The sequence below is a fragment of the Phoca vitulina genome, unplaced genomic scaffold (genome assembly GCF_004348235.1).
Source record: "Phoca vitulina isolate PV1807 unplaced genomic scaffold, GSC_HSeal_1.0 scaffold61, whole genome shotgun sequence".
NCBI classification, from domain to species: domain Eukaryota; kingdom Metazoa; phylum Chordata; class Mammalia; order Carnivora; family Phocidae; genus Phoca; species Phoca vitulina.
This window is the reverse complement of record NW_022589764.1, coordinates 6,487,553-6,504,137: the sequence shown is the minus strand read 5'-3', so window position 1 is coordinate 6,504,137 and position 16,585 is coordinate 6,487,553. Positions and strand designations below refer to the sequence as shown.

At 50.7% G+C, this 16,585-nt stretch overlaps 1 protein-coding gene and 1 long non-coding RNA gene across 2 annotated transcripts in view; one reads left to right on the top strand and one right to left on the bottom strand.

Annotated features, from left to right (window-relative positions):
• The window catches only part of PCSK6 (proprotein convertase subtilisin/kexin type 6), a gene marked incomplete at its 5' end in the record, with an annotated part of 180,610 nt that extends 172,540 nt beyond the window's left edge, over positions 1 to 8,070 (top strand). The window contains 3 exons of the mRNA XM_032391278.1: positions 244 to 373; positions 5,606 to 5,718; positions 6,660 to 8,070. Coding sequence (XP_032247169.1) covers positions 244 to 373; positions 5,606 to 5,718; positions 6,660 to 6,757 — 341 coding nt within the window. The remainder of the gene's footprint in view (positions 1 to 243; positions 374 to 5,605; positions 5,719 to 6,659) is intronic.
• Positions 8,071 to 13,235: 5,165 nt separating this feature from the next.
• LOC116623818 lies at positions 13,236 to 16,507 on the bottom strand. The gene is made up of 3 exons (XR_004297766.1): positions 16,337 to 16,507; positions 14,511 to 14,663; positions 13,236 to 14,252 (listed from the first exon to the last, which is right to left on the bottom strand). It is a non-coding gene; the product is annotated as an uncharacterized LOC116623818 (long non-coding RNA).
• Between the last annotated feature and the right edge of the window lie 78 nt (positions 16,508 to 16,585).

Genomic DNA, 16,585 nt, shown 5'->3' with positions numbered 1-16,585 from the left:
ATGGCACAGGCAGTGGGAAGTATGCTGAGCCTGGCTCCTGCCTCCACATCCCTCCCTATGAAATGGGGACGTGGATGAAGATGGCCTGGTACAGACAGAGGGTGGGCACCTGGGACCCCCAGCTGCGGTGATGGACATGGGGCATCCGGACCATACTCCAGATCCCCAGGGCACTGTGGCAGGCCTGGAACGTGGTCACAGGTGGGCGGCCCCTGACATCTGCTTCTGTCCCACACCCCCCAGGGCCCAGCAGAGAAGAATGTATTCACTGTGCGGCAAACTTGCACTTCCAAGACTGGAAATGTGTGTCAGCCTGTGGCGAAGGTTTCTATCCAGAGGAGATGACGGGCTTGCCCCACAAAGTGTGCCGAAGGTACGCAGTCCTTTCAGACGGTCTTCCTGGCTCAGACCAAGATTGCTGGGGAATGGATGGGGTGCCTGGGTGGCTCAGTCGGTTAAGCGTCCTACTCTTGATTTCGGCTCAGGTCATGATCTCAGGGTTGTGAGATCGAGCCCCACGTTGAGCTCCACGCTCAGCAGAGAGTCTGCTTGAGATGCTCTCTCTCCCTCTCCCCCTCCCCCTGCTCATGCTCTCTCTCTCTCTTTCTCTCTTTCAAATAAATAAATAAATCTTGGGGCACCTGGGTGGCTCAGTTGTCAGGCATCTGCCTTCGGCTCAGGTCATGATCCCAGGGTCCTGGGATCGAGTCCCACATTGGGCTCCTTGCTCAGTGGGGAGCCTGTTTCTCCCTCTGCCTGCCACTCCCCCTGCTTGTGCATTCTCTCTCTCTCTCTCTCTCTCTCTGACAAATAAATAAATAAATAAATCTTTAAAATAAATAAATAAATCTTAAAAAACAAAAAAGGATTGCCAGGAATGGTGGTTGCCTGTGCAAGTGAAGTAGCAGCCAGAGGGCCAAGTCTGGTGGCCTCTTCCCTGGGGCTGGGGGAGGGTGCCACATCACATCACTGTAGAGGGTGCCGAAGGTATGGTGGGGTACCGGAACCCATTTAGAGCGGAGGGGTCCCCTGTAGCTGGTGATTGCCAAGGTCACAAGTTGGCTGGTGGCTTTCATTCCTTTGTTCATTTAATGAGTTTTGAGTGCCGGGTGCTCTGTAGCTGGGTCGGGGCAGGAAGTAGAATAACAAGGTGCCTGCCTGGTGGTACTCACACCCCCGTGGCAGACTCCACGGGAGCTCCCCTCTGTGCCAAACCCAGGATGCATTCACACTGGGGGTAATTAAGGAAACCATGTGGTTGGTTTTGTTGTTGTTGTTTTTTTCTTCATTTTACATTAGAGAAAATTTAGGTCCAATGTCCTCATTCTAAAACCATTCCCTATGCAGTCAGTGAACATAGGCTGTAAGCCCTCTCACTCTCCTTTCCATGTGTGTCTGCGTTATGCACCATTCTTGTTTGGTAGCTTCCAGCCCTGTAGTTTTCCTTCTCTTTCTCATTGGACATGAGCCGTGGAAGAAGAAGCCGTTTGCTTGGGTGTCCTCTTGTCTTGCTGAATAGTTACTGCCTTTCCTCTGGACTTCATAACTTGGATCCCAGGACAGGCAGGGCAGCCCGTCTTATTCAGGGTGAGAGCAATAATGAGGTGGTGCAAGGCGGACTGGAAAATAATGATGATGGGGGTGGAGGAGGGGCCTTCCCTCTGAAATAAACTCAAAACTAGGGAACCCTGGAGACGCATACTACGGCAGGGCTGGGGAGACCTTGCCCTGTCTTTCCGACTCACAGATGGGGACACACAGTGGGGTTGCCTCCCCAGGCTGTGTTTGAGAACTGCTCTGGGTTCTAATTTATTCTCTTAAAACAAAAATAAGTGGGGCGCCTGGGTGGCTCAGTCAGTTAGGCGTCTGCCTTTGGCTCGGGTCATGGTTCTGGGGTCCTGGGATCAAGCCCCGCATTGGGCTCTCTGCTCAGCAGGAAGCCTGATTCTCCCTCTCTGTCTGCCTGCCACTCCCCCTGCTTGTGCTCTCTCTCTCTCTCTCTGTCAAATAAGTAAATAAAGATTTTATTTACTTATTTGACAGAGAGAGACACAGCGAGAGAGGGAACACAAGCAGGGGGAGTGGCAGAGGGAGAAGCAGACTCCCCGCTGAGCAGGGAGCCCGATGCGGGCCTTGATCCCAGGACCCCGGGATCATGACCTGAGCCGAAGGCAGATGCTTAACGACTGAGCCACCCAGGTGCCCCGTAAATAAAATCTTAAAAAAAAGAAAAAGAAAAAGAAAAAAAAAAACAAGCAAACAAACAAAAAAAACCTTACAGTCAGCCAATGAGAGACCACCAAGTCCTTGTACTTTTTTGACTCACCAAAGAAGGTCCCAAGGGATTATGTATCTGGGCAGGAGTCAGCCTCCTCTTTTGAGCTGATTTGAAATAGGAAACTTGCCACCTTCATCCAGCTTTGCTGAGTCCTGTGTAGGGTCCTCGGCGTGGGTGTCTGAAGTAAGCCTTTCATTTTAACGAGCCTGCTGGTTCAAGGGTAATTACACTAAGTACAGCAGCCCGGGGAGAATGTGGAATTAAACAGTGATAATCACCTTCGTTCATCAGATGCGCAGGATCCCACAGGATGCTGGGCATCCCCATGAGTGTGGCCACCGGCCCCCCGTGGGGCACCCAGAAACTATGGCCTCCCCAGCCCAGGAGGCGGGAGGTAGGCAGCCCCCCAAGCCCCTCCTTGACATCAGGGGATAGCAGCTTCTGGGTGCTTATTTCCACAGGAGGGAAAGCTTTCAGGCCCGGAGGGGAGTCCAGTGCTGGGGCTCATACAGCAGATCTGGGAGATACACCCCCAGGAGGAGCCCCACACAAGGCGCTGAGGTGGTGAAATGCCTGCCTTTCAGGAAGCTTCCATCTGTAGAGTCCCCTGGCTCCGAAGACCCCTTCCATGTGGATTCCTCCTGAAGGAAGAATAGACTTGGGCTGCTTGGTTGTGCAGCTTTTAGGGTCTGGTCTCCTCCAGGCCCCAGGACGCTGCGTGATGCTGTGGCTAGCCCTGGCTGGTGGGTCCGGGACAGCTCCGTGGAAAAGCCAGGCCAGGAATCAGGCCTGCTGGGTTGGCAACCAGGATGCCAAGAAGACCTGCGAAATGAGGCCCAAAGTGGAAAGAGTCCATGATAAAGATCTCAAAAGAGTCACTGGACACCCCTAAGGCTTAGTAAGAGGACCCAGAAGAGCAAGCAAGGACCTCTCTGAAGACAGAGAGCAATTCAGTGGGGTACGTGCCTGAGGGCTGGTTAGCCTCTCATGCCCCCAGGCCTCCCCACTGTCCTCTGCTCCCTCCGCCCCTCACGGGTGATCAGTGGGGCAGACTTCAGGCCTGCCTTCGGCTTTGTTCTGTGCTCAGACTGAAGTGTGATAAGACGTGCTGACTCTCACCAGGAACAGCCTAAAGGCGAAAGGAAGGAAGAGGACCTGGCCCCCACAGTGGAGCGGGGAAGAAGGGAAGAGGGGCTACAGTGGGCAGGCCCACTTCCAGAGTTTGCCAGGGCAAAGCTGCCATGGTGTTTTGTGGGGGAAGTCGGTACCATAGAAAGTGACAGAACCAGAGGTGTTTGAAAGCCCCCTGCCTAAGAGGACTACCTGCGGGGCAGAAGGGAGCCAAGAGGGTCTTTCAGAGAAGCAGGGACCTCAAGGCAGTTGGTGGTGGTGATGGGGGGGGGAGGAGGGGGGTTACCTGGAGGGGCATCATCCCTCCCCGGGAACAGCATGATGCTGGATTCTTCCCCTGAGCTGGGACCTCCACATCCAAACCCAGGCTAGCCGACTCCTTGACCTGGGCCTTGTGAGCCCCCAAGCCGGGAGCTGCTCGGAGCCTGCCCAGGATTCTCTGCCTGCAGAGCTGGGAGATACTGAATGGAGTTGTGTTAAGCTGCCAGGTTTGTGGTAGTTTGTTACACAGCCATAGAAGACTGACCCACCTGCGTTCCCACTTGGGGCTGGCAGGGAGACCCCTGAGCTTGGTGGAAGAAGGCTTACTTCTCCAAATCCAAGCAGGTGGATTCCTCTACCTTAGCCTGCGCCACTCACCATTACGTTGAAGCAGCCCTCAGCCACAGCCTGGGAGTGCTGGCCCCAGGCCTTTGAGAGGACTGATCCCCCATTGAAGAGTGAGGTGAGGCCCTGGTTCTGGTCCTACAGGGGTGGTGGTAAAAGAAGCCAGGAATCCCCAGGGGGAGTCATCCCTTGTGCTGTGGCATCGGGTCTGTGGCTGGGCCACCCCCAAGGCGCAGCAGGACGGGGGCCAGACCCTAGCGGCTTCCCCAAAGTGCACAGAAACAGGGTCCCACCGAGCAGGCCCCGCCCTCCCCTCCAGGTTGTCTGTGGGGGGCGGTGGCCAAGCTCTTGCTATCGGAGGAGGACATCAGAAGGGCAGGTTTGCCTTCGGAATTCACCCATTTAGGAATACAGACTGCGGGCCTGAACTCCAGCGTGGGGGCCATCCTGCACCAGAAGAACAAAGCCCACCTCTCATCCGGGCCAAGGGCGTGACCCACCAGGGGCTCCACGCAGGCAGAATCAAAGGTGCAATCAGAAGCCAAGGCTGCTTCGGGGAGAGGCCTACAGGAGCCTCGTTGATGGCATCTGGTCGCCGACTGGGCAGGTGGCATGTGTCCTCAGCAAAGACAGGGCCGCGCAGGGCCGAGGGGCGGGAGCCAGGCTCGAGCTCGGGATGCCCCGCCCACCGGCCTGAGCTCCGCCTCCGGGGCGGTTCCACCGGCGGCGGGCCTCCGCGGAGAAGGTGGGCGGCAGGCTGGAGCGCCGGGAGACGCAGTCACCAGGAGCTGGGCTCAGAAAAGGCAGCAGGTGCGGCTGCAGGCCCTGGGGCAGGGACGGTCGGCTCTTGCTGTAGAGGGCCTGGTGGCCAGTAGTTTGGGCTCGGCAGGCCCTGTGGTCTCCGTCACAGCCGTTCGGTTCTGCCACGGCGGAAGCAGCCACAGCTGATGTATAGATGAGCGGGTGACTGTTGCAGTGCAGCTGCTGGATGTGGCTTGCGGGCCGCCGTGTGCCAGCCCTCCCCCGGGGTCACGGAACTCTGCATTAGAAAGAGCCCCGGGTTCCATCTCTGGGGCAGGAACTGGAAGAGCCGCCCCCTGCCCGCCTGCCCTGCGGGGAGGTCGGCTTCAGTGTGAGGGACGCTCAGCCTCCTGGGCCGCAGCGGTCCCCCAGGCCCACTCCCGGAACGGGTTTGCCATATGCCTGTCCCTGAGTGCCAACCCTATGGCCGTCCGAGCTGGGCAGCTGCCCAGGGGTGCATGTGCTGATGCTGCTTGAGGAGCCAGCTGTGGGGTGGGTGCCACAGTGTCCAAGAAGGTGTCCAGGTGAGCCACAGGGAGTCTGGGCCACCGGGACCTGGGCCCATCAACCCCCCACCGCGAGCAGGCTCCTGCCGACTGGCCGTGACCGACTGCACGCCCCCCCCCCCCCAGGGCAATAGTGCAGTCAGACAGGTGCAAGGATGTGTAGATGCTTGGCTGGGGTCTCACGCAGTTGCAGGGCGGGTGCTGCGCAGGAGGGTAGGGGGGCTGCGGGAGGGGTGCCTGGTCCCTTCCCCCAGCAGCAGCATGAACCTGTGTCCTCCCGCAGGTGTGACGAGAGCTGCCTGAGCTGCGAAGGCTCCAGCAGAAACTGCAGCAGGTGTAAGACGGGCTTCACGCTGCTGGGGAACACGTGCATCACCAACCACACGTGCAGCAACGGTGAGCACCCGCGGGGCAGCGGGGGGCACCTCAGTTAACCTCGGGGCTGCCCTTGCAGGAGCTCAGCTCCCTGGTGTTTGGTCAAAGAGAAAGGAAAAGGAGATGCAGGACAGCAGACCCTCTGAACGGGTGTGCGGGCCACTCCTCTGGGTGACCATCAGGGACGCCTCTCACCCTCCTTCTGTCCCATGGAGCCGTCACTGGCCCCGCCCTGGCCGAGCACAAACCCGGCGTGCCCTGCCGATCTCCACATGGCCTCCTTGCCTTGGTGTTTGGTCACTTCTTTGGTTTGCAGAATTGTGTGCTTTCAAAGGCTAGGAAGCACCCTCGGTAGGATGACACCTGCTCAGGTTATATATCCAGCCCGAGAAAGTGGGGCGGTCACAGGAGGGTCTCCCAGGTCCCATCACTGGCCAGGCAGCTTCAAAAGCCAGCAGCCAGCTGGGATGGGCTGGCCTCCCTCCCTCTTCCCCTTCCCATTAGCCTTGACATTCCTCTCCCTCCTATCCCATCTGGTTTGGGGTGCTCCCAGGACGCAGGAGCAGCCTCCATGCCTGTCCCTCCTAGCCTCCCCCCACCCCCAGAGTCTTCCTACTAGTTTTCCCCCCACCACAGTTATCTAGAAAGACAGGTGCGCAGGAGCCCTGAGGCCCGACTGGTGCAGCCCCCCCTCCACCCTCCACACTGCCTCGAGCCCCGCCCCCGTCTATCGCGGCATGAACCCCTGCGTGCTCGGTGCTCCCTCTGCCACACCAGACTTTGCATGTCATGGGAAGATGGTGAGGGCCACTCTGGCGCTGTCCCCACTTCCTCTGTGACCCCCGGTTCCGCTCCCCCGCCCGGTCCATCATGGGGGCCAGTGAAAGGGGATGGTTGGAACAATCTTAACAGGCCCCAAAGTCTGACATGTCCCCCCTTTCTCTTTCCTGGTGGGACCCCAGCTGACGAGACGTTCTGTGAGATGGTGAAGTCCAACCGGCTCTGTGAACGGAAGCTGTTCATTCAGTTCTGCTGCCGCACGTGCCTCCTGGCGGGGTAGGGGCCCCTCCTGTCCGTCCGTCCACCCGCCTCTTCTCCACACTGTCAGCCCGAGCCTGTCGCAGGGGTGCCCCGCACCCGACAGCTTTATCTCCCCGGGAACAAGGTCCTTCTGCGGCATCCCTGAGCACTCGGCCCAGATGGGTGGTGGGCCTCGAGGCGGTGTCCCTCAGACAGCGGTCGCCTCTCAAACTCTGCTTGCCGGCTCCGTTCTTCTGGCAGACCCCCCAACGGGAACAACAGGAATGCCGGGAAGCCACAGCTCCAGCTTCGGAGCAGCTTCTGGGACCATACGTTTACTGAATCTTCAAGACCAAAGCAGAAAGGCAAGATGCTTGGCTTCACACATCACTCTTCTCCCCGTGCTTTCGTGCAGCCTCAGTGAATCTCACCTGCCGGGCCCGGGCTCCGGGCTCCCGGTGCGGGACGCCCGGCCCAGCGCGTACCTCCTCCCCCGCCGGCCACAGAGCGCTCTGGGGACGGTCTGGTCGGACTGTAAATAAGATAGACTTGGGGGCGTAAAATATATGACCACTGGGGAGGACGTCTGTTTCTCCACAGTCAGCTACTTCTGGAGCTGCAGCGAAGTCTTAGAATGTCCCATTCCACATCTGGACGGGAAGACCCTTCCTTTCTCCACCGCACTGTCCTGGAGGTGAGCCGAGCGCACCTTGTCACCGCGTTCTGTCGCGTCTCCAGGAGTCTCCTGGTCCGAATGATCACCTCGACCTGACGCAGAGCCTTCTGAGGAGGGTCCCCAGGAGGCATCCCGGGGGGCCAGCCACAAGGAGCCCCAGTGACTTAAGCAATTCCTCTTCCCCAAATGGAAACCCAGCCCAAGAGTCATTAATCCTATCGCTGCCCATTTTGTGGAATTGCTTTTGAAATACCCTTGGCCTCTGCTCGCTGGGAGACTTGTTCCTGAGGTGGATGCTCCTGTGTCTGTGTTCTGTGAGCCTAACGACACGGTTGGATTGATTTCTGCCAAACCTGTGTAGGCATTTTATAAGCTACGTGTTCTAATTTTTACCAATGTTAATTATTTTGACAAATATTTCATATATTTTCATTGAAATGCAGACCTGCTTGATCAGTTCCCTTCAATATGGGAGTGACATTTGCCTTAAATTTTTTCGAGCTCGTTCTCCATTTTTGTCCTGCTCCCCTCTTTGACTGTAATGCATTTGCCTTGTCCCCTAGGAGCTGGGGGAACTCAGCTATTGTTTTTTGAATCCACAACTTCAAAAGAGAAATTCACAAAGCAAATACAATGTTAACCCTAAGTTAATAAAAGAGTTAACATCCCATGACAAAGAAGCCCATATTTCTTTCCAAGGCACAACGATGAAACGATGAGACGTGGGGGTTGACCCATGTGTGAAATGGCTTTATTTATGGTTTTGGATCTCTTTGATGTCATTAAGTGGAAGGTCTTCGGGCTTTAGCGAATGTTCGTGTAATGAAGTCACGGGAGAAATTCCCAGAGTTCCAGGCTCAGGGTGTCCTTTGGTAACCGACCTTCTTCGGGCCACAGAAGCCCGGTTGGGTGGTGGGGCTGGATATAGGGATGCCCGCCTCCTGTCAAGGGGGCGCCCCCCGCAGCCCGGACCGCGTGCCTCTTCACCTATAGCTGCCAAGTGGGACTTAGTTAGGTCACAGCTTGTCTTTTGCACAGTGACTGAAATCCCTGTACCCACGGGTTTTTGTGCTGCATGGGATTTTTACCATGGCCTCTCTTTGAGCTCAGAAGCTTGTACTTGCTGGGAATCCAGCACATTTTTGGCGTTTATTTGCAGCCTTTATGGCTACAAATAAAGGAAATGCACCAACTAGAACTGACTTAGGGAAAAACAAAAGTGGGTGAGGGGCCCTGTTTTAGGACTCCAGGGTTGACTCGGAATTTCAGGAAGGGTGCAGCTGGGCCTTGGGACCCCTGGGGCCAGCATTAAATGTGACCTGGACCCTCATTGCCTGTAGTCTGTCCTCCTGGCCTCTCCAGTTAGGACAAATGACAAGACCACTGACATCTCCCAGGCAAAACTGGTACGGATCAAACTCCCTAGGTAAGCTTTCTGAATCTGCTTCTTGGCCCTGGTTATCCTGCTTCGTATCAGTGTTCATCCAGCCCCACCAGCTGTGGCCACAGGGAGTTTGTATAGTAGAACACGGCTGCAGGGAACTTTCCAGCAACCTCAGAGCCAGAGGAGGGGAGCACTGTGTAGCTCTCAGAAGGTGGGGGTCGGCCACACAACCTTGACAGCTACCCACCATGAGCACGACACCGGGAGCTGTCAATGTGAGGCAACGAAGGATTGAGTGAGTGTGTCCGGGAGACAGTAGCCAGGACTAGGGCAGAATATTGGTAAGGGTTCAACATCCCCCATGAGACCGACATGGAATCAAAACCAGCAATTGCTAAGTATCTCTGGTGCAAGGCACCATTTTAGCCCCCTGGAGCTCTTTAGCCACTGAGAGCTATGGTCTAACATGTTTGGGACTGAATCAGAAATAAATTCCTTTTATTCCCAAAGGACACCCACCAAAGGACACCCGCCACTATAAGAAGCCAACCAGGCAGCCTCAGAGTGCACGACCCTCATCGCAGTGGCGGGGCTGGCCGGTCCTGGGGCTGCTGAGGGTGGTGGCAAGCTGAGAAGCTGTTCACAAAGTCCTACGGACAAAACACCACCTTGTTAAAAAGGACCGACCATAGAAAATGCCTGTTCACACATGGCCCAACCTTAAGGATATTTAGACTCAGTAAAGGCGGGGACATATTTATTGATTTTGCTTTATGGGATAAAGTCACGGGTCATCTCCCCTAAATCTGTTGTTTCGTAGACTGAGGCTCATAGAGGTAAAGTGACTTGCGTTGGGCCATACACTGGCAAGGTGGCTCCCTTCCTGTCTCTAGGGAGGGGGGCTGGCTCTCTGTAGGAGGGGGGTTAATTCTGTAGTTGGCCAAATCCAGCCACAATGCATTTGTTTTAACCTAGCTTTATTTCCAGGAGATGATAGTCCTCTGACCTTGTCCCCAAATTCTTTGGCACCTCCCGGTGGTCCCCACAGGCTCATCTCCATCCCTCCCAGGCCACTGCTGACTTGACACTTTGTAACTCTCGAAACGGTTGGGGGAAGCTGCACTTTTTACAGAAGCTATACCTATAACGGAAAGGGAAAGAATTGAACTTTAAAGAAACCAGGAGGGCAACATGGCGTAAAGGGGGCCAGCCGTAGGGCGCACTGGAGTCTGGGGAGACTGCCCTCCACTGCATTTGAATCACCATAATATGGCTGAAGAGGGCTGTATGCTTGAATGCTTGAGGTATGCTGGGGCCCCTGGGAGCAGGTGAAGGGTGGAGGTCCAGATCAGAGGATAGAAAGGGAAGGAGGTGGAGAAGTGAAGCAGAAAGGACATTTTAATGAGAATAAACAAGGATAATAGAAACCAAGGCCATTCTCCAGCATCTTAAGGTTCTGCCCATTAAGCTGGGAGGCATCTGGGTTCTGCCCACCCTAGCCTTCTCTACTGCTTTCTTTCCTTGAGCCCAGGCCTTATCCTTCCTGGCTCGTTGCCCAAGGCCTTTCCTGACACCCCAGGCTCTTTGGTTTGTCTGTGCACAGAACAGCACCCCTAGGTGATACAGCACTGAGCACCCACCAGAATCCTGGGTCCCAGGGTTCAGTTCCCACCACCCAAAGTTTCACTCTTCCCCAACACACACATACACAATGTACCAGCCACACTAGGAGTAATCAGATACTTCCTAGGCTCCCTGTTGAGCAAAGAGGAACCAAAGTGCTCAGAGCAGAGAACATTCTGTTGCTAAAAACAGTGGTTCTCAACCTGTTGGAGATTTCTGTCTCCTAGGGGATATTTGTCAATGTCTGGAGATATTTTTGGTTGTCACAACGGGACATCTAGTGAGCAGAAGCCAGGGGTACTGTTAAACATCCTGCAGTGCACAGGATGACCCCACAATGAAGAATTACCTAGCCCCAAAATGTCAACAGTGCTGAGGTTAAGAAAACTTACCCAAAAGAAATGAAATTTAAAAAGGTAATCTCAACTTCATAGGGACGTCGTACAATGAATAAAACCACCTATAGTTTGATTTATGTCCCTGTTCATGTACTGAAGCAAAGGAAATCCATACAACTTTCCTTTTTCAAAGTAAAGAAACCCCTTCTTTTAATCCAGAAAGAGAAGGGACAAGTAAAACTAGTTCTCTGGTCTAAGGACTCCACCTGGTGGTCCTCTCTGGAATTAAGTGTTCTGGATTATTTTGATTTCACTTTTTTACTTTGAGACAATCTCAAAGTAAAATTATAGAAAAGTTGCAAAGAGAGTACAAAGAAATGTTGTCCTGAACAATCTGAGAGTAAGTTACTGATATGATGCCCCATTACCTCCAAAATACTTTAGAGTGTTTTCCTATAAACAAGGACCTTCACATAGCCACCAGGATCAGGAAGTTAACACTGATGTATTATTACCATCTAATCCTCTGACTGCATTCAAGTTTTGTGAATTGTCCCAATAATGCCCTGAACAAAAGGATCCACTTTAGGTCACTCTTTGCATTTAGTCATTATGTCTTTTTAGTCTTCTTCGATCTAGAACAATTCATCAGTTCTCTGACTTTCATGACCTTTAACGTTTTATTTGTTTAATTTTTTTTTTTTTAATTTATTTATTTGACAGAGAGAGACACAACGAGAGAGGGAACACAAGCAGGGGGAGTGGGAGAGGGAGAAGCAGGCTTCCTGCTGAACAGGGAGCCCGATGCGGGGCTCGATCCCAGGACCCCAGGATCATGACCTGAGCCAAAGGCAGACACTTAATGACTGAGCCACCCAGGTGCCCCAACCTTAAACCTTTTAAAGACTACAGGCCAGTTATTTGTAGGCTGTCCCTCAGTTTGCATATATCTGAGGTTTCCTCACATTTCCATTCAGGTCATGCATCTTGGACAGGAATCTCCCAGAATTGATGCTGTGTCCTTCTAATCACATTCTAGTAAGTGAATCATGATTTTGATTTGTTCCATTATTGGTGATATTAACACTGATCACTTGATTAGGGTTCTCCCCCCACCCCTCCACCTGCTCAAGGATGTCTGTTTTTAGCATTGTCCACAACATCATGCTGAAGATCCCAGCCAAAGAAACAAGGCAAAAAATAAAGAACTAGTATAAGAATTGGAAAGAAAGAAATAAAACTGCCATTATTCTCAGCATGGTTATGTACATAGAAAACCCAAAAGAACGGTTATGAACTATGAGAATTCTAAGAAGTGAATTTGGCAAGACTGCTGCATACAATGCTAGTATTAATTGTATTTCAACTAGAAATTGTTGAAATTGTATTTCAACTATACTTCAATGTAGCAGAAACTAATAATTAGAACATAGGATTTTTTTTTTTAGCTTTTGATGCTTTTTTAGATTTTGATGTTTACAACAGTAGCAAGAACTATCATATACCTAAATTGGGTCTAGTGAAAGATGTATAAGACCTCTACACAAAAAACTATAAAACACCAAAGAAATTAAATACAGTCTAAATAAATATAAGGCTACACCATGTTCACGGATTGGAATACTCAATATTATAAACACATGGATTCTCCAAACTTATCTACAAATCCAGTACAATATAAATCAAAGCATGTGTTCTTTCTTAGATGCAAAATGGACCTAAGATTTATACTAAAATGCAAAGAACAAGAATAACCAAGACAATCTTGAAAAAAAACTGTGAGCCCTTTTTTAAGGCTAATGTCAAGTTTTTTTTAAATTTTTTTAAAGATTTTATTTATTTGACAGAGAGAGACACAGAGAGAGAGGGAACACAAGCAGGGAGAGTGGGAGGGGGAGAAGCAGGCTTCCCGCGGAGCGGGGAGCCCAATGAGGGGCTCGATCCCAGGACCCTGGGATCATGACCTGAGCCGAAGGCAGACGCTTAATGACTGAGCCACCCAGGCGCCCGTAACGTCAAGTTTTTAAATGACATTATGATATTATGCAAGAATAGGCAACTAAACCCATGGAACAGAATAGCTAGTCCAGAAGCAGAGCTTCACATATTTGGACACTTATTTTATGAAAAAGGTGGCACTGCAGAGCAGTGGAGAAAGGATGGTCTTTTCCATAAATGATAAACTGGGTCAAATGAATATCCATATGGGGAAAAAATATATTCTTAATCCCTACCTCAGACCATACACAAAAATCTATTCCAGACAGATTGCAAATCTAAATGTGAAAGGTAAAATAACAAAACTTTTATTTTTTTTATTTCTTTTTAAGATTTTTTATTTTTTATTTGACAGAGAGAGATAGCGAGAGCAGGAACACAAACAGGGCGAGTAGGAGAGGGAGAGGTAGGCTTCCCACCGAGCAGGGAGCCCAATGCGGGGCTCGATCCCAGGACTCTGGGATCATGACCTGAGCTGAAGGCACACGCCTAACGACTGAGCCACCCAGGTGCCCCAAAACAACAAAACTTTTAGAAGAAAATATTCATGATTTGGGGGTGGGCAAATTTCTTAAAAGGACTTAAAAGAGCAGTAACCACATAGAGAAAGGTTCATAAATTACACTATATTAAAATTAAGACCTTCTGTTCACCAAAAGACACCATTATGAGGATGAAAAGGCAATCCACAGAGAGAGGGAACATATTCACTATACATATCTCACAAGAACTCATATCCAAAAAATATAAAAATCTACAAATCAGTAAAAAAAGAACAGCCCAATAGAAAAATGTGCAAAACACCTAAACAGACACTTCACAAAAGCAATGATCCAATGGACAATAAAGATATTTCTTAAAGTTGTCAACTGTGTTAGTACTTAGGAAAATACAATTAAAGCTACAGTGCAATACCACTACTGACCCAACAGAATGGCTAAAATTAAAAAGACAAACAATACCAAACGTTAATCAGGAATGTAAATTGGTACAACCACTTTGGAAAACTAGTAGAACCTACTTAAGCTGAATGTAAGTTAACCCTATGACCCAGCAATTCCATTTCCATGTATATATTAGCATATGTGTTCACTTAAAGATATGTATTATAATGATAATGGGTGCACCACTTATAATAGCTCAAACTGGAAATTACCCAAATGTTCATCAACAGCAGAATGGATAAACTGGAATATTCACACAACGAAATACTATATAACAATGATCGTAGGTTAACTACATCTGTACACAAATACAATGTTAAGCAAGAGACACATAAGGTACAATTTTATCTGCATGAATATAAAATTAAGCAAAACCAATCTATGCAAGATGTGGTTACTATTGGGGCAAGCATGTGACTGAAAGGACAAGAAGGGGGCTTCTAGAATGTGGCAATGTCCTGTTCTTGACCCGGATGTCAGTTACTTGGGTGTGCTTGGGTTGCATTCTGCTGTGACTATATCATAATTCAATAAAAAGTTCAAAAAGAATCGATTCCAGGGGGATTGTAGAGCTGCGTGTGAAAAGAAAAATGATTAAGCCGCTAGTAGACAGCAACAACAAAATGTTTGGGGGCACACAACCCTCTAACCAGAAAGGAAAAGATGAATTGAATTACATAAAAATTAGAAACTTCTAGTCATCAAACAATACCACTAAGAGTGGAAAGGCCAATAAGCAGAAAAACTTTTCCTGTCCCAGACCTACATGACCACAGTGAAATCGCCCCCCCCCCCAAAGAGGACAAAAGACAGTCAATAGGTAGGGCTACCTGAGCTAAGTTCTTCCTCTGATGACTCCTCTTGAATTGGACCATGTGAAAGCTTGTTCCCGTTGCAAAATGAGTGAGGAGGCCACCTTCGTAGCCCTTTGATTTGAATTGCAGTCCAGATTGACTTGGTGATTTGGGGGATAGGATGTTATCCTAAACAGAACAAAATGGATTACAATTTGTGTTTTGCAGCATTGGTGACTTGTACGAGGACAAGTCTGTGAATTCTTTTGTATTTAAGCAGTTTTAACCAAAAAAAAAACCAAAAAGTGCAAAGGCAAGCCACAGAGTGTGCTCACATCCAGAATATACAAAGCAATCCCATAAGTCAATAAGAAAAAGGCAGACAATCCAGTAGGGGGAAAAAAAATGGACCAGAGACTTGAATGAGCACTTGGCAAAAGATACCTGAATAGACAACATACATGAGAAGGTCCTCAACCTCATTACTTATTAGAGAAAAGCTAATCAAAACAATAGTGCAATACCACTACACAGCCACCAGAATGTCCACAATTATTTTTTATATGATTATTATTATCATTAATTGAGAGAGAGAGAGAGAGAGAGAGAGAGCACGCACGTGCACATGCAGGAGCAGAGGGAGAGAGAGATAATCCCAAGCTGGCTCCATGCAGAGCCCACGACCTGGAGACCATGACCTGAGCAGAAATCAAAGAGTCCCATGCTTAACTGACTGAGCCACCCAGGCTCCCCTGAATCACCACAATTATACTGACAATACCAATGAGGCTGAGGTTGAAAGCATGGAAACCCTTACGCACAGCTACAGTATGTATATTATTTCAGCCTCTTGGCCTGTTAGGCATTTTTACCATACCCTATGTCCCAGAAGTTCTACTTCTGGAGAAACTCAGGCACGTGTGCATTGGATCCATGTACAAGAAAGTGCATAGCAGCATTATTTAGAATAGCCCCAAAAGGAAACAACCCTAATGTCCATCAACAGCAGAATGGCTAAGTTATGGTATAAGATATACAACGGAAGGGGCGCCTGGGTGGCTCAGATGGTTAAAATATACAACGGAATTCTATATAGCCGCGAAAGTAAACAAACCATTGCTGCACGCAAACAGGATGGTTCCAGTCATAATACAAAACCAAAGAAACCGGGCAGGCAAGCACACTGCATGATTCTATTTGTATCAAAAGCAAGCAAAAGTTGGGGAGCCTGGATGGCTCAGTCGGCTAAGGGTCTGCCTTCCACTGGGGTCATGATTCCAGGGTCCTGGGATCCAGCCCATGTTGGGTTTCCTACTCGGCAGGAGTCGGCTTCTCCCTCTCTCTCTGCCCCTAACCCCACCCCCCTTGTGCTTTCTCTCTCTCAAATAAATAAGTAAAATCTTAAAAAAACAAAAAACAAAAAAACAAGCAAAACTGATCTATGGTGTTCGATTCCTGGTTGCCTTGGGAAGGGAGGGAGGCTTTCAGAAAAGTGTTCATTTTCTGGACCGGGAAGCAGCAACGCAGGTGTTCTCACTCTGTAGCTATTAGTCACGTTGCAAATTCCTGGTCTGCGCACTTTTCTGTATATCATGCTTCCATTAAATATTTAAAAGTCTGGAGATCACTGGCCTAACAGAAAACTGACCCTGGCGCAGAGCCGGGTCTGGCGCGCGGGGCGGTAGGACGATCCCAGTGAAGTGGCCCTGTGATTGACCTTGCCCTGGTTCTCACGTGGTAGCCCGGGGGACCAAAGCACCCGCCCGGAATGGGAACCTGAAGTCCTGGACCCTTCACTGGATCCCACGGGTGCCCGCCCCTCCTGGGTGGGGAGTGAGGACAGACACCGCGTCTCCTCCCACCTCAAGCTGCAACGATGCATGGAGATAGTTCCACTCGGGTGCCTTCACATTTTGCTTAACTTGCGGACACAAACATCTGGAATCAGGGGCCCTCCTCCAGATACGCCCCAAGGAAAATCCCAGAGCCTGAGACAAGCTCAGCGCTCGCCCGAACCTCCGAAGAGAACGAGGTCGGGGGCGTGGCTCTTCGATTGCTTCGGCCTGGATGTGGAGCTGCACGCGCATGCGCCGGCTGCGATTGGTGTTGCC